The 26,448-nt window shown below is 35.2% G+C and overlaps 2 protein-coding genes across 2 annotated transcripts; one reads left to right on the top strand and one right to left on the bottom strand.

Moving 5' to 3' along the window:
* Positions 1 to 4,703: 4,703 nt before the first annotated feature.
* Positions 4,704 to 16,505, bottom strand: LOC128719169 (uncharacterized). The gene is made up of 3 exons (XM_053812792.1): positions 16,399 to 16,505; positions 7,327 to 7,904; positions 4,704 to 7,189 (listed from the first exon to the last, which is right to left on the bottom strand). Exons 1-3 carry the CDS (start codon positions 16,503 to 16,505, stop codon positions 4,704 to 4,706), a joined length of 3,171 nt encoding a protein of 1,056 aa, XP_053668767.1.
* A 5,922-nt stretch (positions 16,506 to 22,427) lies between these two features.
* Positions 22,428 to 23,958, top strand: LOC128708233 (uncharacterized). Its single transcript, XM_053803193.1, has 6 exons — positions 22,428 to 22,529; positions 22,616 to 22,813; positions 22,946 to 23,164; positions 23,333 to 23,524; positions 23,588 to 23,818; positions 23,893 to 23,958. The coding sequence occupies exons 1-6, from the start codon at positions 22,428 to 22,430 to the stop codon at positions 23,956 to 23,958; spliced, it is 1,008 nt and encodes a 335-aa protein (XP_053659168.1).
* Positions 23,959 to 26,448: the final 2,490 nt, after the last annotated feature.

Raw genomic sequence — 26,448 nt, 5'->3', positions numbered from 1 at the left:
ACGGAACAATTAAGGTTACTTTCACATGTGGTTTTGCAATATGAAACGAGCGTGAATGTGTGCGTGTGTGTTTGCAAATCATTTGCATGGAATGTCAAACTGACACCAGGCAATGTCAGCAGAGTTTAAATATACTCAACATCAAATCCCATAGTTCCACCAAATCCAAACGTACGTACGAGCCAAGCGAGTGGCTGTGATGCATGCTAAAATCTACGTTCGTACTATATTACATGCTGGTTGCATTGATTTTCTGCAGCAGGGTTTTTTGGTTTATGTTTTATTATTCTTTCTGTATTCTTTCTCTATTTTTCAAAATATGAGCCAAAAGTACAGGCAGTTCCCCAGATACGCGGTTCCTCTTATACGCGGATTTTGGAAATTTGACAGCTTAGATAATTTATAGCAGAAAAAGGTTATTTAAGCAAAAAGGTGTTACATTGATCTGAAATAGTTTCCTTTGTCATATAAAACTTTTGCTTTAAGTTTATTTTAATGTATTCTATCAAAAAGTAGCCTGATTTGCTGAATAAATTGGGTGCAGAGAAGGAAGTCGGCCATCTAACTTTGAAGTATAAACGTTTTTACTCCCGGATTCTACTTACGGAAATTTGAGACACGCGGATCTTTCCCGGGTTATAGGGGTCCGCTATAATAGCGTATTTTGGAAACTGCCTGTATATCATTTACAAGCAATAGTGCCATCTATTGAGAAACTGTTTAGAATATTTGTCATTGGGAATTACATAATAATAATCTGGAAATGACATTCGCTAGAAAAAAAACATTATAGCATAATTATTATATCGTAGAACAAACGCACAAGTAGCATTTAAAAGTAGTGGCGCCATCTATTGAGATTTTATTGATTACAACTGTCAATAGGAATTTCATAATAAAACCCCACAAATGGTAGTGTCATCTATTGAGAATATGACTGTTTGGAACAATTGTCATTAGGAAATTCAGAGTAAAATCCTATAAACAACATCTGATAATTTAAAACAAATTATAGCATTATTGAATACCATGGAACAAACGCACGAGTGAAATTTGCGGTTTGTTATGCTGGATTGTACAGGCAATTACGCAGAGATATGCTGTTAAAGTAAACCGCCCTAATCCAGGAAAGATTCGCATGCAGCCTTTTCCCGAGTTACGCGAATAATGAGTGCCAGAGAAATCCGCATAACTCGAATTCCGTTAATATTATTGTTTTTTAGTATTCAGTGAGCGTTTTTTTTCTTCTTTTCACGTCACGAAGCACATTGATAATTATTATTTTTACATGTATTTCAACAATGAAAGTAACTTTTTACCAAAACAATGTTTTTAATATCAAAATGTAACATATTTTTCGGAAATTTTAAAATTTGACAAATAAAAACTTCAATTCCAAATACAAAATTTCACGGATTATCATAATTTTTGGATTCGCGTATATCGAATTCGCTTAACTCGATAAAAGACTGTACAGCCAAAACAGGCAGTCTCCGAGATACGCTACTTTATTTATATTTATATTTTATATATTTATATTTATTTATCCGCGTTTATTTCGATTTTGTGCTATAACCTAACTCAGCTGTCAAATTTCCAAAAACCTCGTATCTCCGAATCCGCGTATAAGAGGAACCGCGTATCTCGGGGACTGCCTGTACATAGTTATTTCACTTAGAAAACAATTAAACTAACATGAGTCTTTCCTCATTATTTTTGTTTAATTATTTATTGATATTTAGAAAATATTTTATCTCAACCGATATAACATGTTTTACACAAAACAAGCATGGTTTTGTATTCTATATTATTATTAATTACCTTACTTTATAGCATTACGGTGGCTCTATTTTTCACAATACATGATTGCTTTTAGCCGTGTCAACAGCTGTCTCTGAATATTGTCTTATATTATTACTTACGACACGTCGGTGGATACTAAATCATACATCATCTTTATAATAACATTATTCTGATTACTGCAATGAAAGTAATTCATAAGTATGCTGAAAGTAATTCATACTTAAGTGTGGTAGCATACAAAATTGAAGTAATTAAGTGTCTGAAATTGTTTATTCTAGGTACCTAATATGGTTTTATCGATTGCAAAACAGTAATATTAGAGGGTTTAAAAAGTTTTTTTTTCTATTATTCCTACGAAATTGATCATCTACGTCACAAACGGCGATGGAAATATTTCCATTTTATTTGCAATGTATTTACCGAATGTGGGTATTTACCTATGAGTTGTCAAATTTATGAAGCGTTCCAACAGAAATTGAAAATCACTCAAGAATAAAATAAATTGAGTTCTACAAAATGCGTTTATCCTCGATCTGATAAAACACAAAATAGTAATAACTAATGTTCTAGACTATTTTTTAACGCTGATTACTATTTCCAAAATAATATACTATAATTCAAAAATAATATACTTGATTTCATTTGTATTTATTATGTATTGTTTGTTCGCCTTAATAATCCGATCAGATTAAATGTTTACTGAATCTTCAATTGTGATATTAACATGCAGCAGTTTATAATTTGTGTATCTAAACATTTAACGTAAACAACCCTTTATAAATGCGGACCTGTCCATGGCGTTTCAAGTATATGCAATGGAGTATGTAGTTTGTTTTTCAAAAACATAAAGTGTTTTAGAATATGTTCTACCTCATCTAATTCAGCTAGGAATAACATGGTGCCTTGGTCAAAAACTACACATCCAGCGTAATATGATTGTTGGTTCAACACTAATCGTAATTGAATGAATATTCTTTTATCGAAAGCGTTTATAAAAATTTCCTTATTGTATGTAATATGAAACTCATGCTGTACTCTGCACAGGGGCCCTTGCGCGAAAACATAGCACGAGTTTCTTTATACTGTTACTGTCTTTAATATGCTTTTTCATATCAGTTTCATTATAAGTTATCATGGGTTAAATATTGTTCTCATACTCATCTTCGTTACGTTCGCGCTTCTCAGTTGCTTATCAGGCACTATCGCCGTTAAGCTAGTCCTGCGGGAATGTGCTAGCTTGTGCTGCGGGAGTATCTCATAAATTTCTCACATGTTGATAGCTACTGCGGCCTTTCTGACAAGCGTACATCAAAATATTTCGGCCTGGATGTAATGCTTGTGTTATTTTTTTTTTACAATTGCTGTACGGTTTGGGTTTTCCGGTACGAATTTTATCAACCATTACCGAACGTACTAATACGGAATACACCTCAAGCCTGGTAGGTATATGACAGACAGTTCTTCATTGACTAGTGATTGTTTTGATTTTGCATGCGGTATTAATGCTTAGCATGCTCAGCTATAGGTTCTTATTCATGCATATAGAAAACGTAATTTTTTTCATTTAGGCAACGATATACGCTTAAAAAATTATTTACATTATTGTTTTAGTTACGCTCTACAGAATAAATATTTGTCTAATATTATCTATTTAATTTTACTTAATTGATATTTTTGATTTAATGGTGCTCATTTGCATGTTGACCGTAAAAAAGAGCCTTCTCATTGTCTACCACGGATTAGATGAGATGTGATGAGCTACTACCACAGTTGCACTAATAAAATAGCAAATAGTAATCGTATTGTAAAGGTTAGTTTGCATGTATTGTTCACATATTTAAATGATTTGTGTGCATTTGCATTTTTTTAAATCGAGCATTCAGAAACCAAACTCGATGAGGTTGTACACAAGCAGCAAATCATTCTCAAACCTATCTTTATAGTTACATTTTAACCCGACAAGTTGCTATATTACTATTCGACAAGAACTTTATCCAAGCGTAAATTCATAATTGAAATCAAACTAAGAAAACTTTTTTTTTTATTCAAGAGTGCCCTATTCGCGAAGAAAACTTTGTTGAATCGATATGATTTTCTTTTATAGGATACCAGGTTTTTGTTTATAATTTTTCCCAACGGTGAAAAACATAATCGTACACATCAGAACATATTCACAAATTCTTCTGTGCAATAAAATTAGTAATAATGTTTGTTAAGGTACCTAAAGGAGGAAGATCAGTATCAGTAACTTCAGTAACATTAACAACAGCAGCATTCTTTTATAAATTGTTTAAAAAGGGTTCAGTAACGACGACGAGAATATTTACTGTATTATCCAGTGTATTATAGTTGACAACCATATTGTATTATAGTTGACAACCATATTGACTGTACAGTCTATAAGAAAAAGTAAGCAGATGTAAGAGAAATGGAAACAAAATATCGCAATACAACACCGATAACTATTGTTCTTCAGAAAGTCAGTAACTTCTTGTATGTATGCGTAGGCCTATGGGTCTGTGTTGTTATGCTTTAAAATGGTGAAATGCAACGATGCCCAACGTATTGCAACTATACGCATCTCATCTAATCGTTATCCTTGAATATTCTCGTCATGAGAACTCTTGTTTGTTGTTGAATGGCACATGCGATAGAGGCAATTTGCAAGGTGATTTGGATGTCTAGAGTTCCACAATGGTATACTCATATTTAATTTGGCACAGCTGGTTTCCACACTTCTTGCATTACATTTTGTATTCCTTTTACATACGTATATCGCCCAAATTATGTTGCACTGTTCATTATACATTTTTTACATGATTATTATTGTCCTATGCATGTTAAAATATGTGTCTGTTTGACGAATACATTTACGTTGCGTTACTTATCTTAGAATAATTTTATGTCATATGCAAGTCTCCGCGCAATATGCGTGTAAATGTTTTCTTAAATTGCTGGTTTGCAAGTGCGTAGCAAAATGGGTTCATAGGACTATTTGCATAACAAAGAAAATACGAAAACATAAACAGATGCTCATTCACACAAGGGGGTGTTGAGCAAAAGCCCACAACCAAAGCTAGCACGTGGTATGGTGTCCAACAAGCTACGAACGCGCCTAATATGAATGAAATGGTTCGAAAGGCTTTCCTCGCTCGGTTTTCGGATTTAGATTTTTGCCTACAAACTCCACCAAGAGGACCGTCGACGTTTGGTTTGTTCATACCTGGTTTTAAATGTTTGCCGATCGACTGAATAAAACCTCGCTTACTCGAAGAATCTCTTTCGATGCTCACCGTCGGTTTGCTAATATGCAGTGAACTAAAGTTAATAGTTGCTGATGCGGAAATGTTGGTACATGTTACGCTTGTTTGGCCCACCGATCTTATCGGTTCAACTTCTGCTACCCCCTTAGAGTAATTCGAAACATCAGTGTGTTCTATGGAAGTGTTTTTTTTGCCAACCGTTTCGTTGTTACACTGGGTTGAACTTCGATGTTCATCGGTGACATTTGCTCTCGATTCACTTACTTCGGTATTTATGGTATTAAGGACTGTCTTTGGTTTTTCGGGACTCTGTGTACTAACGGTAACAGTAGTATTGTATTTATTATCCTCCTTTGCAACAGCGCCATGCACAGCAATTACATTCTCGTTGGTATAAGCTTCAGGAGATATCGTTCCCATGGTAAAGTAGGAAGGACGAATAAGAACTGTTGGTGATGGCTGTTTGCATTGAGCAGTTGCACGAATAAGTGCTTTCTGAAGCAGTGTAGGATTTGCAATGCTCTGTCCATTGTAGTGGCTGACTACTGATCTTGAATGATGTTGTTGTTGTTCTATACCAACTAGGCTGGATGCTAATGACGAATCGGAAGGAAGATTTTCGAACTGCGGCGAGGGCATCATTATAGAGCTTTCATCCATAAAGCGAAGATCTGCGCTATCCATACTTAACAGCGGATCATAAGCAATCATGGCGTCCGCCATGCTGGTTGTACCATTTCCGTGGTCGATTTCCAATTGATGGTCACCTAACAGGGGAGTTTGGAAGCCACAAGGTGGTGTAAAAATTGTAGACGGAGAATCCTCCATTATATGTTGCAATCCAGTAGTTTTACTCACACCGACTGTCATGGCCAATGATTCCAGTGCAACTGTGTACGATGCGGAGGATTGGTCCAAAGTTTCCTTACACTTCTCAACGTCATGCATTTTATCCAATATTAGAGGACTGCTTATTTCGCTTATTTTTGGTAGTACTTTTTGATCAGACCCCGATGTGGGCAAACGTTTGGTAGGTAATATTGTACCATGGCTTTCAGAGGACGAAAACGGTAGATTGTCAGTGTTGGCCATTGCTGTGCTTTCTTTGTATCTTGTTGAAAATACTGAAGCGGAAGCTGCGCCTACCAATAAACCCGCAACGGAAGATCGTTTGTTAGCAGTTTTTACAAGTTGATCTTGCTCTTGTTTAATCTTAACCGGATGTTCTTCATCTGAATCAAATGCCGGACTGCTAGAGCGTTCGCTTTTATCTCCTTCGATTTTTTCGTTCTTTGTGCTGCGATCAGTTGCAACATGCGTTTTGACACTGTTGCCAACGTCCGAATAAGACATATCGAACAGAGCGGATGGAGGATGTACAGATGCACTTTTGTCGTTCTTAAGTAATGAAACATTCGTACTAACTGACGTTGAATGCAAAGGGTCTGACAATTGCATCCCAGCAGCAAATTTCCTCAGAGCTTCTTCGCCCAACGATGATGCGGCTACTACCGCAACTCCGTCATGTTTTGGCAGCAACGATGTCGTAGGTGGGGGTTTATCGGCACATAGCAAGGTACTCTGTGTTTTAGAAATTCCTATGCCTGCTGTTCGACTAGCCATTCCGGTCATAGCACTACTGAGTGCCACCATGGACTGCATTTTACGTTGTTTGGCCTCACTTTTTTTTTGCATATCATAGGCGGTCTTGTAGATACCACCGTACAACACAAACAATACCACTAATGTAGTCCAGTAGTATCCAATGATAAGTGCTGTGTTGAAGACGGGATCTTTTAAAAACTGTACTGCACATTGTCCCGGCTGTAAATCTCGATAGCCAACAAAATGCTCCCAGCCAAATATTGATATAAAAAAAAGCAGTGCTGGAATAATCCATGTGATAGTTACCATCCAGATGACTTTATTTTTGGTTCGCCAGCTTCTGTATTTGGCGGCTATTTTCACTGAACAAAAGCGATCGATTGTTATTAGCAGAACCGTATACTGCGACACCAAACAGACGGTATAATCGACCGACAGCCAAAGATCGCAGAGTAATGGACCCAAATCCCAGTAGCCCATTAGCACATACACCGTGTAAAAAGGCATGGATACAGTTCCTGCATGTGACAAAATTTAAAAAATTGAAGAAAAAATAATTAAAAAAACCCCGGCATTGTGATGAATGATGCAGGTTTTATTTATTTTCGTGAAAAACGGCCAGGCCAAATTGCTTTTAGAGGTATTTAGTACTCACCGATTAACATGTCCGTTGCCGCTAGCGAAGCAATGAAGTAATTGCTCGGTTGTCGAATGCTTCGATCGACTATGAACGCCAAAAGTACTAATATGTTACCACCTATAGTAAGAATTATGCAAATAGCTAAGCAAATAGCAATTAGCACAGTTTGCCAAAGTTCGAACGGTGGCAGCACCTGCGATGGACTTTTGTCAATGATGTCTATCCCGTAAGGAACAAATGTAAAGTTGATTGCATTCGGATTGGAGCTTTCGTTGCCGGTAGAACTAGCAGATCCGTTGTACCATTCTAACAGGGTGAAATTGCCGTAAGAAATCCAGTTCGCAATATCTCTAACGCTACCAATGACTGGGTTCATTTCATCACGCGAGATGTCAGAAGCAGGTCTAAAACCATTACCTCTTAATTTGTTATTCGTTTCGAGGGATTTAATAAATTCCGATGTAAAAACGGGAATGCTTTTTCCTTTTGCGTCAAGATAATGGCCTAGCAAATTTAAACATTCTGGATAATTCAACAAATCCAAATGTGAATAGAGCTCTCCACACTTTTTTTCCTGCCTGCGCTTCAGTTTCCTGTAAATAAAATAAATTATGAAATTCAACGAATCATCAACGAATCAGCACAGGTAAAGTCAAAGGAGATTTGAATACAGTTGATAAATTAAAAATATCATAAGTTAGATCAAATTGTGTAAAAACTTAAATATTATATAAGGCACAAATAATTTGGAATCAAATTTTAAGCTTGTTTAACAATATTTGCTCGGCGTAACTACCAACATACGTCACGTGTGTGGCAACATAGTTCTATGGTTCACGTACATGGTTCTACGAATACTCATCACGAAAGTAATATTCTATTAAGCAGTTCTATTCGATATTGTTTCCTACCATTCGTACAATTTCCTATTATAATATAGGATAATATAGGGAAGTGTTTCCTAAGTAAAACTAATTGCATAATCATAGGCACCAGCACGTTTAGACTCGACACTTATTGCTATTAATTTAGTTACAATGCATTTTTACAACCACGTTTTTGTTCAATCTTCGTATTCCAAACGTATGACATAATGATAATACGCGTTCATAATTTGTACTCTTTTTGTGACAGGACATTCAGTATTTATATGTTCAAAGGGAGATCAATATATTTTCTTGTCTTGATTGTTGCTCGTCTCACAATATGTTTGAACCCTGAATTTTTAGAGTGTAAAAATTAAAAGGTACATTTTTGAAACTTTTCCTATGTTATTGTATTGTATTGCCAAAATTGTTGGCAATGAGTGTGTGTGCTTTTAAAACATCGGTAAATTTTAAATTGAATAAACAATATGATAATTGTGATATTATTATGTATTTCAATAGAAAAAAATGTTAAACTTAATCGAAAGCCAATAGCCAATATATACCAAGAATTTTTCTGCCACGTATTATTTACGTAACTCGAGAAAAGATTGTACTACATTTTCTAGTGTTTTTTAATTTCAATTTTACCCACAATATGCGATTTTTTTATATTCTTTGTTTTCAGTTTTGTAATGAACAACATGAAAATGTTAATCATTAAACCTTCTTTGCTTAGCAAGACAACCTGAAATCAGCTAATGGTTAGCAAATGAGAATAAATTGACTTCAAACTGAATTGATTAGAATATACAAACTTTTCGAAAACTTCTGTCGGTCGTTCAATACTGTAAACAAAGATTATTCGTTATATTCACAGTAGAGCGGCCAGGATGAATGTTTATGAAAATAGAAACATAATGTGTAAATCGAAGCAAATACAAAGTATGGCAAAATACAAAAGATAGTCGTTATATTTAGATTCATCAATGTAAGTTGTGTAAGTACGTCTACTGAAATTGATTAGAATATATCATGAACAGTAGTTAAACAATTGGTTCATGTATGTTAACATTACATTTTCCAGTTTCATTTGACATTCATTTGGAATATCTTCAAAACCAATGATAATCAATACTTTTTTTCTATGTATTATCTAAGTACTAACTGAAAAAACAACCATTCATGCCTTGCCTAACATGCCCCTCGCTTACGAAAAAAATATTGTAGTAATCCATCAAAATCTGAAAACGAGATGATTGACTGCTAATGCTATCATGCTTGGTCTTGCGTAACTCGGAACAATCTTAAACTGTTTCGTCGTTGGTTTAATACGGTTTGTGAACTATAAAAATATCCCCATTTACGTTGCCTTTAAACATTTGCACTGCTTCCATTCTTACTACATTTAATATTGCAAAGAGGGTAAGAACCCTTGCCAAAGCGTAATCGTATTCTTAACGGTTCAAAGAAGCGGGGATGATATAAGTGTATATGGAAACAGAGTAAGGTGTTTCGATTGGACAAACTTCTATAAAACCACCATTCTTCATTATAGTCATAAAGCGCATCATCGTTACATCACCATCAGTGTTATCATTATGTATATCTTTATGAGCGAATGAGGACAGTATGTATTCGAAAATGAAGTCAAAAGTGTGGATAGGATGGTGTAAAGCGTAAGTAAGAGACATTTTTCAGATTCTGATAGACTTTTATTCAATAAACTAAATATGATATAATCTTCACATTTGGTTCATGTCAATTTTTTAGATAAATTATATATGTATATATATATATATATATATATATATATATATATATAATTATTATTATATGTATAATATAATATATATAATAATATATATAATAATAATAACTTTAAATAAACAACTACAGTTTTTATAACAATTTATAAATAAAAATGGTTAGAATTAGAGAAAGTTACTAAAAACCTGACTATGCATTACTGGTAATGAAAAAAATATACACGACACGACCCTTTTTTAATATTCTGAGCTCTTGAAAATCAAAGCATATTCCCGTCGCTTAATCTTTATTCCTTGATACACCTCTTATCAATTACATTGAGTTTCTAGAACAAAAAACTAACTCAGGAAAATGACATAAATTTGTACAATCAAAACGTAGATGAATAAATTAATTCGAAAAATCAATTATTATTTGGCGTATTTGATTATTCAGTGAAGTTTTATTACATTATAGCATGACATATTATAGCATTTTAAAAACTCTATGCAACGTGAATATTGTTAGATCCTGATGAAATTTATTACAACGATTGTGTATTAATTAAAATTTTTTCTCTTGAGCGTTTTAGTACACGTTTAGATTAAGTACATTAAATCAATATCCTTCTATACTCCATAGTTTGTATGATGTATTAAACGGTAGGAGTATAACACCAACACTTCAGATCCAATAATTGTTGAAAACCTCCAGCACGAAGTTAGTTACTAGACTATATTTCTCTCCTTAATGCTTTCATAAGTAGAATAAAGCCGCACAAAGAAAAAATGCGAAACAAGCAAGAGTAATGGAAAACGCTAAAGGCGAAATCGTTACATCAGAAAAGCATAAAACTATTCAAATCAGTGTTATGTGTACTGTATGGAGGCAGAAGGTTTGTACGGGAGCGCAAACATACCAGAAGAACCTGGGATAAACGTGTGTTTGTGAAAAAGCGAAGGATTGGAAGATGTATATACGTAGCTATACATATACACAACAGTGATATTTACCGTGCAATGACCTACCAAAAGAAAATGAAAGAAAACCTTATTCGAACAGGGCGGCATAGAATAAAAACTAGATTCATTCATAAACGGCAGCTTTTAAACCAGTGAGTATTAAATCATTCCATGGCACTAGTTGCATAGCGTTTGAAAAGTATAGCTGACGCGAAATATACAACACCTCATTCACATAGAACAGAGCTAAATATATTGCGGACAGAATATTTCGAAATGTTATGCAAATGGGTATACGCTGCGCTGTGTCATGATATGTTTGCACTGCGTTAATATGTGTAACACGTACAACATCCAATTGATCGTTAAACTGGTTCGTTCTGTAGAACCGATAAAATTGTCTACATTATTGTTACAAAATTAAAGTGAATGACAATAATGTGTACTTGTTTTTTGTATTTTTTAAATAACGGCCAGAGCATATTGCTAAGCATTAAGCTTCATTACGATCAGAGAACGTTTTTCATCCACGGTACGTTTGACTGTTCTAATTTAAAGACATCCCCGAATCGGAGAGGAAATGAAAATTCACCCCAATAGCAGGTTTACAGGTTCGATATTATTTGCGCTATTCCTGTTATCCTTTATCATCCATGTGGATCTATACAAGTTCCCCTTTAATTCTAATTATATATATACAAGGCGAGATGTGTATATGTGCTAGCGGCAAATCGGTAACCGTGTTCGGATGAATAATTAATTTAGAATCAAAAATCAATCTAAGCTATCTTATTCTATCCATCCGGTATTGACAGGGACAATTTAAATTGTTAGGTGAAATTCAGCGTACAACACATAGGAAAAAGCTATCTGTATATGTAGTAAATGCTAAAATTAAACTGAACCGTGCTAAATTCTCGATCCGATATGGAACAGATGTTTGTCGAATCACAGCTGTGCGAACCGCGGTAACTCCTAATAACTACCAACAAACAGACAGTGACTATGGATTCATACAATATACTTTTGATAAGTATATTTAATGTATATTTCGTTCATATATACCACTAAAGTGCACAGAAGCTGGTAACAGTTTTATCACTTCGAAGTTCTGGATACGAAGACGAACAGTAAAAAAGTTGAACGAGAGACAATTGACAATTAACAAGTCTGGCAAGATCAACAAGATCATTTACTTCGAATCAAATCTGATTTTTGATCTTAAAAGTTTAATGAGGTTCAGGTTTGATGCTATTAACGGTTTCGTTCACGGAGACTAGCGACTAGAGAGGGGTCAGCAGTTTGCAGTAGCAGTTTATTTGTTTAAAGTTTACTTTAAAATCATGTATATTTAAAATAAAGGAAGAATATAATTCATTACGTAGTTCTTTTAATGCTTTATGCACCTAAATGCCTAATACAGTATACGTTTTCCTCCTTAAAATGGGATTTTTTCCAATTGAAAATCGGATGCAGAAGTACGGTATATACGTCTACATAATGAAGCAGGCATGATGGACAGTTAGACAAAAATCATCGCTATTTTCGTAAATTTGGACTATGGACACGTGTGTTCAGTATGCCCATCGACGAGAAGTTACTTTTTAAGAATATATTTAGGACGAGTTCTGTAAACCTATGAAATGTTATATTTCGAAAAAAATATATTTCTTGGAGATATTTTTGTTTATTCATATATATAAGATGACTAAACATCAGTTTGCGGGGCGGCCCAGTGGCATGATGGTAGCGGCGCCGGTCTTCACACGAACAGACCGGACCAAAATCCCATCCGGTCCATGCCCCTACGCAGGACTGACTATCCAGCTACGGGTAAATAAAGTCACAGAAAGCCAGAAATGGCAGGCCTCTCTAGACCTCTAGAGGTTGTTGTTGCCGATAAAGAAGAAGAAAAAACTTCAGTCTGCACAAGAAAAAGTAACTTGAGAAAATAGGAATAACATTACTAGCACTAGCGGAAGTGTATTTTTAATAGTCGTGCAAATATTAAGCATGCAAACAATTAACCTATGTTGGAGGTGTTTCGTTAGATAAAATTTTGATTTTTGTTTTTTATGTAAATGGTATAAAATACGTTCTTCTTTAAAAAAATAATGATATTTATAATTAAACATAACGAATTGAATGAAAAACATTATTTTGTAAATGTTCTATTGTACTTTTAGTTCCTATAATGGTTCCTTTTGTGGAAGTATCGTGTACCAAAAGTGGTGATATTTTTTGTACATCACTAACACTTTTCCTTCAGCAATGAGGTACTGATCTAGTTTCGTTCTCCATCTTCCGTATGACCTGTGTCCAGTTTTTTCCTAAGTTTGAAGGTCAATCTGTCCCTCAAATGGCAAGAAACGGTAGACTGTTTCATGTTGTAATATTCTCCTGTCCACTGATTTGTTTATTGCGTTCAATCCCAGTAGCGTGCTATTGTCGCTTCATTATGTTTGAGAGGAGCATTCTATGCAAATGCTGTTGCAAATATTTTATTGATTTTCACGTCATTTATAGCCTACAAAAACTGCCATTCTTATGTAATTTTAAGAAATTTTTGCATAATATTGCAGACTGTTTGGAAAAGTTGAATGTTACAACCATTTTTACACATGATGAGGCCGTTTGTATTTTAAACGATTCGTAGAAGACCATAGAACATTACAAGTAATCACTCGTTAAGTCTTAAACAATAAAACTGTGTTTAAGCGGTGTTGATTTTTGTTACTACAGCCAAAACATTTACACTTTCTATCAAAACTTTACTGAAATATAATGAAAAAAGTATACAGTTAAACGTCACTGGTTGGCATATGAATGCGTACTAGTGAGATCGCACTAGTTGTTGGAAGTTAGCAACCCAACTATTGAGGTGCAAACTGTCGAGTAATTCATCTAAAATAGACCCAACCAGTAAGGGTTAACTGTAGCTCATGTTGTGCGAACAATGCGTCATTTGCAGGATATGTTGCAATCAAACAAAACGGTAGCAGAAACACAACGAGAATTGTTAAATGTTTAGGGAGATGCAATTCGTAGCGAACCAAGATGTCGGTTGGTAGTTTTAAGGTTTGAACGCTGTTCGCGTAGGAAAGCCTGAAAGCCACCAAGAGGATGAATTGACGACTTTGCTGGAAAACAATCGTAACCAATTCTAACCAAAACGACTTGTTGACTTGTTGTGATGACATCTGGGCTTGGTGCAGACACAGCAAGCAATATCTTGACAGTGAGGAAAAATGAAAAAAAAGACTTGTACAAAAATAGCCGAAATGAATTTGCGGATGCCGTATTATTACCGTATTTTCCCGTGTATACATGCCTACTTATTGCGCCCTTTGTGAGTAAACGATATGGGGATTGTTATACACTTTAGACATTCTGTCAGACATTCTGTACTTCAAGTTACCCAAATAGGAAATGATCAGTAAACTTCCCGTAATTTATTTGTTGGAAGAAACAGATGTGAAGCTAGCCTTCCAGTCTGGATGATTTTTCAGTAGAAAATGAATGTTTATTGCCATCCTAGTTGACAATTTTAGAGAGAATGCCATACAAAATTTCGCCTCATTGTCACCTTATTGGTAGAATTAGGATAAAGCGAAATGAACAATTTTTATTTATTGTTAATAAAATGGTAATGAGCATGTAAAATGGTAATCATATACAGTCAATAGCCGAGTTACGCGGTTCTCGACTTACGACGATTCGGAGATTCGCGGATTTTAAAAATTTGACATTTCATGGAGTTTTCCATGCAGAATCCAATTTTTAAATTGCAAATTTCAAAACTACGTTACATTTCTTCATTATAAAAATGAAATTAAATTTAATAAAATTTAATTGTAATTCTTGAAATAAATCTACACATATCAATTTTGAATGTGCTTCGTAATGTGGGTGTGCCACCGCGGCAACCGACTCTTGTCACCTGAATTTTGAATTAAGAAAGACAATCGCGTATTCTAACAAGCTATCTTTATTCAGCGAGGCTAAAAAATCACGTCGATGGTCTCGGGTTCGTTGGTACAGTGCCGTTCGAAGGATAAGTCTTTTCATTTCCTTTCAGTCCTTTGACTCGGTCATTCGCCCTAGCGATCGAGGATTCTCGTGTGCCACCGATCGCAGTCTTTTTTAGCGCCATCTATCGTCGAATCCTCAGTCTGGGTCAGCTCGAATAGCTGTCAGTCAAATTGACCGATGATTTATTACCAGTGGGAATAAGTATTCGAGTATACGATCGACTGTATTACTATGTATTACTGTTATGACTTGTCCAAGCGCTGATCAATTAGCACTGATTAGTTTTACATGAATGTGCTACGTCGTTGGGTATAATAAAACGACGACCGAATTTAAGTTTTATCAGTGGTAGCAGCTTATGTATCACCAGCTAATGTGCCACTCACCGGTACATTCGACAGTCACCTTGTTGATGTGTGCACAGGGACGCGGTAAAGGATCCCATCACGCACGCACGACTTCGACCGTAAGCAAGGGTATTATGGTCATGAACAGCTTTTTATTGTAACGTGGCAAACACTGTTAATTATTGTATTTTTAGTTAACAACATTTTAAAGAATACAAAAATCAGCATTTAAAAAAAGCTTATTTATTCCCCCAGCCAAGCCGATTTGCTAGTTAATGATAATTTAACGCACAATAATGTCCAATTAGATGGTATACATTGCTTGCTTGGAACCGTAAAATTCTAAACAAAAATGCAATTGAACACACGATTCAAATAATAGATATCAAGCATATTTTGAAATATAATGAAAGTCACTAATTTGTCTGCTTGCTAAACTATAAACTCCGTAGTGACCGGACAACCACTTCAAAATCAATCAAACAGCCCATATCATGTTATTTTGCGCCGTATAAATATGCGTTGAGACAACAAACAAGGGTGTAATTCGTCGCTAATATATTTTGCAGCTTGTTGCTACATTATATCGCAAACCAAGTTTCCCTGATTTTAGCGTATCGTATAAGGATCGTATAGACTGTATATAACTGGTCAGGATACAGTGTGTCGTTTTTAGATAGTAAAATAATAAAAATTGTGCGGCCCGATGGTGTATTAATATCGACACCAGTCTTCACACAACAGGGCTGGTCTAAAATCTCTTCCGGACCAATCCTTCGTACGCAGGAATGATTATCCGGTTACGGGTAAATAAAGTCAAAGAAAGGCCTGAATTGCAGGCCTAGACCTCTTTAGGTTGTTATACCAATAGAGAAGAAAAAAAAGAAGTGGATAGTCAAAAGTTGATACACATTGCATTATACTAACTACCTGATTGTAACTATTGCTTATAAATACATTTCATAACTTTAGTAAAAAAGGAATACTCATCATCAAAAAGGTATTAGTGTGTTTGATATCACAAAAAAATAATTTTGTTTTAACTTTAGCATCCTTTCGAAAACAAATTCAATCTTAAATGATAAAATGAAATTCTAATGATAGGAATTGAATTACAAATATAATACTTACCATTGTGCGATAAAATCTGGATTGATTGCAAATATAGTGGACGTTCGATTGTTCACATCGGATATATTGTATTCGCCTGCCGATGATACAAAGTTGTAAGCATCCATAGCAAGATGCTTTCGATGATTTTACTGATAATTTTTTAGCGGATTTGGGTGAGCTTGTAAAACATACAGCACTACCTGGCAAATAAACCGTACCGCGAAGAAAGCGCTACAAAACGATAATAACAAATGAGCATTTTTATATGTCATATTTCTAATAACTTTAATGGGCAGACTATTAATCTGTACAACATGACTAATAATAATCAAATACCTTGTCGTTTTTCTTTAATTATCTTTTCTCTTTAAAATACAGCAATTTGTTGAGCATTTCGTGTTCAGCTGTAGCCCTCATTCCATCGTTGCAAATCTGTAATGAGTTAATCAGGAATAATCGCGTTATGTTAAACAGGGAAAATTTTAATTTTTTTAAATCTTTAAACGCTCTTCCTAGTCTAAAATCTTGGCAATATGGCTAATGAACGGTAACTATTCCATTCGTCTATGATGAGCTTAACTTACGATAATAATATGCAACCTAACATGATTAATATACAGCAGCTCCCCGCTTTATAGACTTGTATAAGGGATCACAACAAATTTAGCAATAAAATTCCTTGGAACTAAGCGGATATTTTTTTTAAGAATTTTTTTTAAGAATCATATTTTTTACAAGAATCACTAGTAAACTTTCGATTTGTTCTATTTTTTTATTGCGTATCCAAATTTTTATAACTGCCGTTCGCGGAATTCCTTTGATTATCTTTGAGCTGCCATTAAACTTACTGTAATGCTACAGGTGCAAAACTATTATTCTACTTAAGGCCTATGGATCAATTTGCAAATTATTGGAAATAGTTTAGAGACAACAGGGACGGTTTTAAAATCGTGTTGAAAAAATTATTGGTGCTAGAGAACAGGACATTATCATTTCGCATGTGAAGCATACACGTATCAAATATAAATGCGATAATGAAGAACCGTCGGGCATAACGAGACCTATGTTAATTAGGGATAGTAACAACAGGGAAAAAAGATCAATTCTCGTCCTGTTGTGTGACAGATCGATACTTTTGTGTTACATGTTAATTTTTACAATACTGTATTTGCCTCTTGATAATTACAACAAGTATACCGCGAATTGACCCCTTTGACGGAAGGCAGGCGTGATAACCAGTAATCCACCCTCAACGACGTGACTCATACGACGGTCGATTATTGGTACTATTTTTTACAAATAGAAAGTCATTAAACAATGTAAAATAAAACCGAAAACGGTTGTAGAGCCAAGCGAAAAGCAGAAAAACGTTCTAGTTGTTCTTGAGACGTGTAAATTAAGCATAAATTCCTAAACCAAGCCGGAACATAAATACAAATCGTTCTGATAATATTGAGAGATATAATTATGTGAAGTTCTGAAACTAAACATAATTAAATGCTAAATTTAGTATTGACATTTCAATGAAGCAATGCATTGAGCATTGAAGTATCTAAATTCAAACTGGTACAATTTTCTAAGTTTATATGTTTCCATGTTGAATATAGCTTTAAGAAGCATGCTTTTCTTGTGCGTCATTACAACCCAACTTTAAATCTCAAGTTATAAACCACACTCGTAACTTGTGAAGAAGGTAAACTAATAACTACTTTAATATTCATAGAATTCTTTTCATTCTATTGCACAAAAAGGTAAGTGTGTTTTATCGCGTGCTAGCATCGTCTACCGTTTAAAGAGCCACTTATCGTCGTACTCGAAAGAACGAATTATAAATAAGGAACGAGAATAACCAAACAGAAAATTCGAACATAGTTTGATTTAAACGGTTATGCAGTTTTCCAGTATTTATTACAGAGAAATTGAAACATAGCTAGTTTGTCTAAATTCTACAGTTGATTCCAGATTTCATTATAACTGTTGAATGTGTTGAGTAAAAGTTATATTTTTGTTATTTAAGAGTAGTGCTCCCCAACCTTTTTGGTGTCGCGGACCACTTTGATTAAACATATGTTATATGGCAGCCCACAAGTGCCGGAAGTAAGCGAAGGAAAGACTGGGGGAAGGGTTAGAAAGACCGAGCTAATGGATTGGATGACGACGACGCTCAACCGTGAGCGGTTTAGAGGACTCCTACAGCAAGCCAAGACCGCGAAGCGGTTGTTGCGCCTGATAAGTAAGTAAGTAAGTAAGCTCATATCTACATAAATATGACAAATGCTCAAACTTGGTTTTTAGAAATTGAGTTAAAGGTTTTGGGGATGTGAAAAAAATGGCCTTAGAAAATGCTTATTTCGATTTCTATGTTATGATTACTTGTTGAAAGTTGGAGCAATACACAATCATAGCAAACAGAAACAAAATTGCAAAAACTGCAATTTATTACAAAAACTTAATTTATGGTTTTTAAATAAGCGATTATAGTTTTTGTTACTGCCATGTTAACTAAATCAACCATATGGAACCGAACGTTAAACTAACCACAGCATCGAGGAACCCTAGTTTATAGGTATTTCATTCCCTTCTGCTCGTAAATATATTCTCACAAGCGTCTATGTGAATTTGAAGAACGGGCGGTAATTGTGTTAGTTAAATTTCCGCAATCAATCAGACACAGGTGATGAAAAATATTCTGGCATCAGAAGGATAACAACGTTAAATTTCAATTTCTCGGTACTTACAATTTATAGCCCTAAGCGTACTGCGTTTTCAAGTATTGTACCTTTGCACAGTTACGCAGGTTAGGTACGTTATAATAAAGATCATTTCGATTTTTTGATCCAGTGAATAATGACGCTCAATGTTCACTTAACGTAGAGCAAAACATTAGTGGAAAGTTTTACTGTTTTGGTTTAAAATGAACAAATGGGGCGGAAAATGGTTCATACAAATGAAAGCGATTATGTCGATTCAGAAACGATAACTTTGACCTTGAAAAATACGATCGTGGAGGACGGTAAAAACCACTCGAGATCATTGGATATGACCGTAGAAGTGATGCGCTAAACCATTTTAACACATTTTCTACATTAATAACATTTCCGAACATTTTTTAGAACTGACCCAACGAAAGTAATATGGAACTTCCAGGAACTGAAGTCGAGAAAATCTTAAATAATCCAAAAAAAGGAGATGCTGAGCATGCCATTGTGTGGACCACATCAGGACCGAACATTCATGTCTCGTGTTGAAAACGAGATGAACAATGATTGCGCTAAATTGAAAATTATTTTGTAAACAAATATACCAATAATTAAATACTGAACGCTGAATCAAGCTGAATCGTGTGCGACAGCGACGCGTTCTATTATAGTAAAAATAAAAACAAAGATGCTGCTTTTCACAACTTAAATACCAATAGATTAGGTTTCGTTTTTGGATTAAGAACTTCTCCGCGAAAACGGTTGTTTGTTCGATGTGCTCAGTACATTGTTGTTACAAAGCTACAACTAGCTAAACCAAACGCTGCGTAAAAAACGACTATTATATCAGGATAGACATGACAAAGCCGTACTGAAACATAACAAACGCACATTGCTAAATTAGGAATTCTACCTCACTCGATTCATTCTTCAGGCATAGCTCGATCCGATTACCATCTATTTTGTTCGATAACTGGGGTTTGTCTGGCCAGCTACTCACATCAACGAAGGACACTGAAAAATGCCTGTCTGTAAGGCAGAGAGTTCTCTGAGGCATGACAAATGACGGGAAATATATTAGATGTTTCAACTTTTGAATTAAAATAGAAATGGTCGTTTCTTAGTTACGGACCTAATCATATTCAAATAATCGTGCAACAACTTTTTAAAGAGATGTATATGCATTAAGGAGCAAGGAATATGAAAAAAAAACATTATCGACAAAGCAGATGGAAAATATTGAACAGTTGTTTATTTCCATAATGTATTAACGAATCACAAATATTTGATAAAACACGACTATATTTATAATCCAGCTACAATTCAGCAAAAGAACAATTCAGCAACCCGTTTGGCATAGAGAAAAAACAGAAGGCTTTACATATGCAAAAGTGTTCTTTTCTTCGTCATTTTATGACTGTACAATTCATGGTGGATTGCTTCCATTCAGTGGCGCGTTTAACGGTAAGCAAACTAAGCGGTTGTGGAGGATCCCTTGCTGAATAGGGCCCCGAGCCGATGAGGTCCCGAGCTAAGTCTCAACTTCCAGGAAACGAGCTAAGCCAATGTGGGAGTATGTACATCGTGATGGATTATCCTGCATTTAGACCACATCTTTGGATGGCCACTAAGGATCTGTTGTCCAGGGCAGGGATCTTCCAACTATTCTGATCAGTTCTTAAAGGACTGATTTTAAAGATTTTTCATAAAAGCACCCTGCTGCTTTGTGGCCAATCCATCTGTTAATAAACATTGACATTGAATCTTTCAACATTTTCACGGTTGATGGTGTTGTTATCGTTGATCATTATTCGTATTCTATCGGACCGAAATTGGGGTTCGGCCAGGAGTCACATGTAACAGAATCTTAAAATAAAGATCATGATCTAAGTGATCCGAAGACCTATACGTGTGATCATACCGAAAAGTATGATCGCTGATCATAAAGTAAACTCGACGGATGATGTTCGCCAAAAAACAGTGAAAATCATTAAAATCAACTCCGTTCATAAGAGCAAGGGCAATAATTGTTAAAACTCACTCAATCTACGTATAATCTGCAATACCGTGTATTTCCCCGATGCAATTAATGTACAAATTTTCAGCTGATTATGGAAATATAAATATTCATATGCACTGATGGTGAGTATTAACCTGCCGTGGTGCTAAATAAATAGCGTGGCACGGTGGATTAAACCCTGTATGATTGCATTTAGAAAGTATAGATTTGTTGAGAACTATTGTGTACAACATGCACTTTGTATCGAAATAAATTTGAAACATAACATTACTATAGCAGAATAAGTTATGAAAAATATACATTTGAAAAAATAGAATCGATCTATAAAAAACCCGGAAATGCTAAAACGATCATTCGACGATGAGCAGAAAAAGCATATTCATAAAGTACATATTCGATTACAGACTCTGTAAAGCACAATGATGCACAAAATGCTCATGTTGTAATCGTAAACAATCAATTTGAAGAATTTTATTCACATGCACTGTATTGTTTGGAAGCCCTCAGACCTTCATAACTAGAAATGAATAAAAACTTTTTCTACTTCTGACTAACAACTTGCACGTTGAGCTTGCATTCAAAACTTAAGCCAAAGTTAGCTGACGCACAGCCGGAGATGTATTTTTTAAGTTGTTCACCTTGATAGCGGTCAAGGCGCGCGCGTATATACATCTCAGACGATCGTGCCGCTAGCTTTGGTGAGCATGTGTGCGTTTCATCGGTATTTATGACTAACCAGAAAATCCAGATGTAACGGTGAAAAGCAAAGCAAAACAGATAAATAATAAACATAACTTTTAACCTTTGCTGACATATAAAACTGTGACACAATTGAAATTGGTTAAATTATATGATAACAAATCAAATGTGGTATGATTGTTCAATAAATGTTTCTTGTGATCCGAGCTTCTGTCATGAATCATAAATTGTTGCTTCATGATTCTAATAAATGATTATCAATATGGAACCAGTTGGTACGACCGTAAAAGATTCCCATTTTTTGCCGTTAACATAGAGATAACTGCAGTTAAGTTCATAGCCTGTTAACCTGTAAACAATAAACAATAAAACAAATACCCGCATATTCGCATACCCACACTACTACTGCAACCAATGGTAGTTCGCCCGTACAATCGAATTTCCGGAGATTATACCTGCGTCTTCGACCAAAGATCATAGCCAGTGCATGATTGTTCGTTGAAATAGCAAGATCGCTGAATTTTTTGTGAATAGTTGCTTTCGACATCAATACATATTTTGCAGCGGTGAAAGTTTTGCAAACAACGAGCAGATTGTTATTCCTTTCAAACACCATACAAATAAAAAAAATGTGTAAACATATTGTATTGCTTATTATTGTGATACATTGCTGTTTCAATGCCTATGAGGCACAAACTACAAATAAACAATGTGCGCAAAATAATGAATATGTAAGTATCTGGACCACAGAATGTTGTTAACATGAGCTTTTGATTTCACCTATCTTCGAATTTTAATTATTTGGATCGTTCAATAGTGTTTAACCCATCGAGATTGTTGTTCGGGAAGCTGCTTAAGCTTCTCGTATAAATGCGTACCAGTGCCAGCAAGTGCGTCAGTGAGTACTGTGTTAGTACCGGTCAAGCCAACCCCAATAGACACCGAAAATAGGTTTGGAGGTGATGACGGTGGCGCTAGCTTGACCCAAAAAACATGTGCACTCAATGGAGAATATGTGAGTAAAGGCCGAAATAATTTAAAATTCCATCAAGTTTGTTAGATCATTATCTTAACTATATAGAAATATTTGATTTCTTCTTTATTCAATAAACTTTTTGTAATGTTATGAACTTCTTTCTTAAACAAGTGTTTAACGCATGCAGAGTGCTGTTCGGGCAACTGTTTGACTTTCTCCTATAAATGTGTGGCCTTGAATCCACCTGGTTCAACGGAGACCGTGTCTAAAGATCCAACGTCACAAAACCCAACCGTCAATTTTACGAATCGTATTGGTGAAGAAACTTCAGTAAATCCTGCAACAGATTTTGCTTCTACTCAAAAAAAATGTGCTGGGATTGGAGAATATGTAAGTTGTTGAATGTGAATCATGTAACTAAATCATGATTGATTAATGTTTGAAGAAAGTAAAAATTGAACATTTCACTTTGGAAATGTAATGAACATGTGAAACTTGAAATAAGGCATTTAAGCTTTATACAAGTATTCATAAACTTACGATTTAATTTCTTTACAGTGTCTAACGTCTTCGGAATGCTGCTCTAAAAGTTGTTTAAGCTTCGCGTATAAATGCGTCAACAGGTATGACCTTTATGCTGGCGCTGAGCCAAATCCATCAACGTCCCCAATTTCTACTGCTAATCGATTCGGGGATTCTTCAGTAGATTCGAACATAGGAACACGTAAATGCACATCGAATGGATTATACGTAAGTGTAATATTTGACGATAAATTTATCAATTCAATCAATGCTTATTTTTCGAACATACAGTGCTTCCACAATAAAGAGTGCTGTTCGGGGGCGTGCTACAAATCAATATGTTCTACAGAGATCCGACTTGGTGTACCGGAGTCAGAATTAACCCGTCCATCGGTAGCTAATGGACCTTACATTCCAGTAAATAATCTGGATGATCTCATTTCTCGTTTTGGAGGACAAATTTCGACAACCGAACAAAGTCTTCAGCGTCAAGAAAGGCGTTGTAAAATTGTTGGTGACATCGTAAGTAATTCACCCAATATATGATTTATCGATGTCAATATGAACTAACTAATACATCTTTTCTATTATTACAGTGCAATCGACATGAAGATTGCTGCACCTCGAACTGCCATTCATACAGACGAAAGTGCGTCAATTAATATAAGTCTTACAGATTGCAAATAAATAAATATTTGTCTGTACATCCGAGAAATTGGCTCAAGCTCTGCACATTATACTTTCGTTTTCAATTTTTTTTGTCAACATTGAATGAAGAAAAGACAAATAAATATAAGTAGATACGATATCAAACATCATTTTTTCTGATTATACAACCAATAGCTGCATTTTACACAACAAAACATTATTTGAATACGGAAGAACTGCAAAACTATACTAAATAAATGCTAAAAAATGCTTTTCAACACAGAAATTGTACCTAATTACCTGGCCCATGATAAAAGACTAATGTTGTGCATACTGATTAAGAGGAAACGCATCGAAACGAAACCCATCCTGAGTTTTGATAAAGAGTATATAAACTCTATGAGTGCGATAAAGATCTAATTTATTCGATTTTTATTATATTTTCGTTTTATTCTAAATTCTGTAATTTCTAGCAGGATTAGTTCACTAATAAAAAATGAGACAGTATCGATCCTATTATGTGTCTGTGTCTCAGTCGTGTAGGTGGTAGCAACAGTGGGTTTTCTCGCGCGTAAAACCTGTCCGGACTATTTTTTAATAGCAGGGGTCTTCAAACTTTTCAGCCCTCGAGCCGCTTTGGTTTAAACTACGATAGCGTGGGGGCCACTAACACATTATCTTGCGGGTAATTTACACGGACGTGCTTACGCTCGAGATGACGTTTTTCACTATTTCTAGTATTTTATGTTACTGACTATTATGGTAATTATTATTTGAAAAGTTAAACAATATTATAACTTTTGTAATTAGACAATTTCTTCAAATTGTAACAACAGCGAAAGCGTCGCGGGCCTTAGTTTGGAGACCCTTGCTTTATACCAAAGACTGATCATCTGGCTTTGTATTAAAATTATGCCAGTTATGGCTGGCGTGACCTTATAGGTCGATTCAAGAATCTTTCCCATATCAAAGACTATTAACCTGAAGTCAACTGCCATGAGCCATGGGTATTCAACTCTGCTCTAGCCTTGGTGGATCAGAATTGATTGCTTTGTCAAGTCTAGGGATTATTCATCCCAACCTCTTTATCCTTTATCCAATTCAAGAGTTTTGAGTCTCCATATCTCCAAAGTGAAATATTTTGATATCTGATGACTAATTTTAATAAATTCTGTCGAAGGTAGGTTCTTGATTCATCCAATAAGGGAATGACTCCATGTGGTCCTTGATGCTGGATCCAGCACGCCGATTTATTTTTTCCTGTTCGCGACAACTATAGGTAGAAATCCAAAGTAATACAACATCTCGGCACCACGTCAACTCGTTTTTTCCCTGTGAGTTAACGTTGACCCCGGTATTTATATCTATGTCTCTATCTACGCTTTTTAAGAACTTTCTATTCGATGTTTCATTACACTAACAGTTTATTGAAGATGTTTTTAACGGAATTCTAGTATGTTTGCAAGGTTTGTGTTTTACAATGTACAAATACAAATATTTATCGTACGATCAAGTCTTTGTTCCTATTATTATTTGAATATATATTCTTCTCTTTAATTTGGCTTACAACTTATAGATCGGTTGTCCATAACGACCACTACGTCGCCGTGAACCACGGGGACTGAAAAAGAGACAATATTTACAATCAGAATCTCGTCGTCGTTGTTTCTGGGTTGTCTCATGGTTCTTCAACAAAGTTGACTTAGATATCCGTTTTAGTCAAATATTTGCACCGTCTCTCCGATCTAGCACACAGCAAGCAAGCGGCAACATTGCTTTGAGTCATCCGTTTGAGTTTTTCAGCCTGGGTCTGGAACCACCGGTCGTATAAACCGATAATCCGTCGAGATTTCCAATCAAGGGACTCTTGATGTAGATGTTTTCGCAATCGTACCCGGCCGACACCAACGGATCGTGGATTGTTATTCTCGATAGTAATTTGTTGTTGCTATAGCTACTATAAACATACTGATGAAGGTTTAAAATTATCACAATATTTTGTAAATTAAAATATATTGATTACTGACTGGTAGGCCGATCAATAAAGGCATGGCCGTAAGCTTATTTTAACCAAACAGCAGGATAGTCAATCCTTGTTACGGGGGAACGGTGCAGTTGTGATTTAGTACCCGTCCTGTTGGGAAGAATCGACGCCAATACCTAATATATTACCGGGTTAAAAATTCGTATACGTTTACGTTTAAGACCCTAAAAATATGACTCTTCATAAATATTCAAAATGTTATTTTTGTTGCAAAACTGAAACCATGGGCAGTTCAAATTGCTATCCAAAAAACTATTTTAAGTGTATTTAATCACGAGAACAGTTTGAGATTCTTCATTAATTATCACATTATGTACCAGCGCATCAAATTTCACATGCAACAATACTATTTCTTAAAAGCAATATTTATTCACAATAATGACTCAGCTTGTAGCCAAGGACATTTTGTGAGTTAATTTTTTTTTTAAATTTATTTATTGTTTGCCTCTCGGTTTATACA

Source organism: Anopheles marshallii, chromosome 2 (assembly GCF_943734725.1).
Source record: "Anopheles marshallii chromosome 2, idAnoMarsDA_429_01, whole genome shotgun sequence".
In the NCBI taxonomy this organism is placed as follows: Eukaryota; Metazoa; Arthropoda; class Insecta; order Diptera; family Culicidae; genus Anopheles; species Anopheles marshallii.
Note: the sequence above shows the minus strand (reverse complement) of the source record. Positions and strands in the feature narration are given on the sequence as shown.

What these genes read in the sequence shown, in the direction of transcription:
- LOC128719169 (XM_053812792.1), bottom strand. Translation starts at nt 16,505, where the DNA reads ATGGATGCTTACAACTTTGTATCATCGGCAGGCGAATACAATATATCC. An exon ending in CCAGATTTTATCGCACAATG is followed by an intron (nt 7,905 to 16,398) that starts GTAAGTATTATA and finishes TTTTATTTACAG; the next exon opens with GAAACTGAAGCGCAGGCAGG. An exon ending in GGCAACGGACATGTTAATCG is followed by an intron (nt 7,190 to 7,326) that starts GTGAGTACTAAA and finishes TGTCACATGCAG; the next exon opens with GAACTGTATCCATGCCTTTT.
- LOC128708233 (XM_053803193.1), top strand. Translation starts at nt 22,428, where the DNA reads ATGTGTAAACATATTGTATTGCTTATTATTGTGATACATTGCTGTTTC. An exon ending in GCACATCGAATGGATTATAC is followed by an intron (nt 23,525 to 23,587) that starts GTAAGTGTAATA and finishes TCGAACATACAG; the next exon opens with TGCTTCCACAATAAAGAGTG. An exon ending in GTAAAATTGTTGGTGACATC is followed by an intron (nt 23,819 to 23,892) that starts GTAAGTAATTCA and finishes CTATTATTACAG; the next exon opens with TGCAATCGACATGAAGATTG.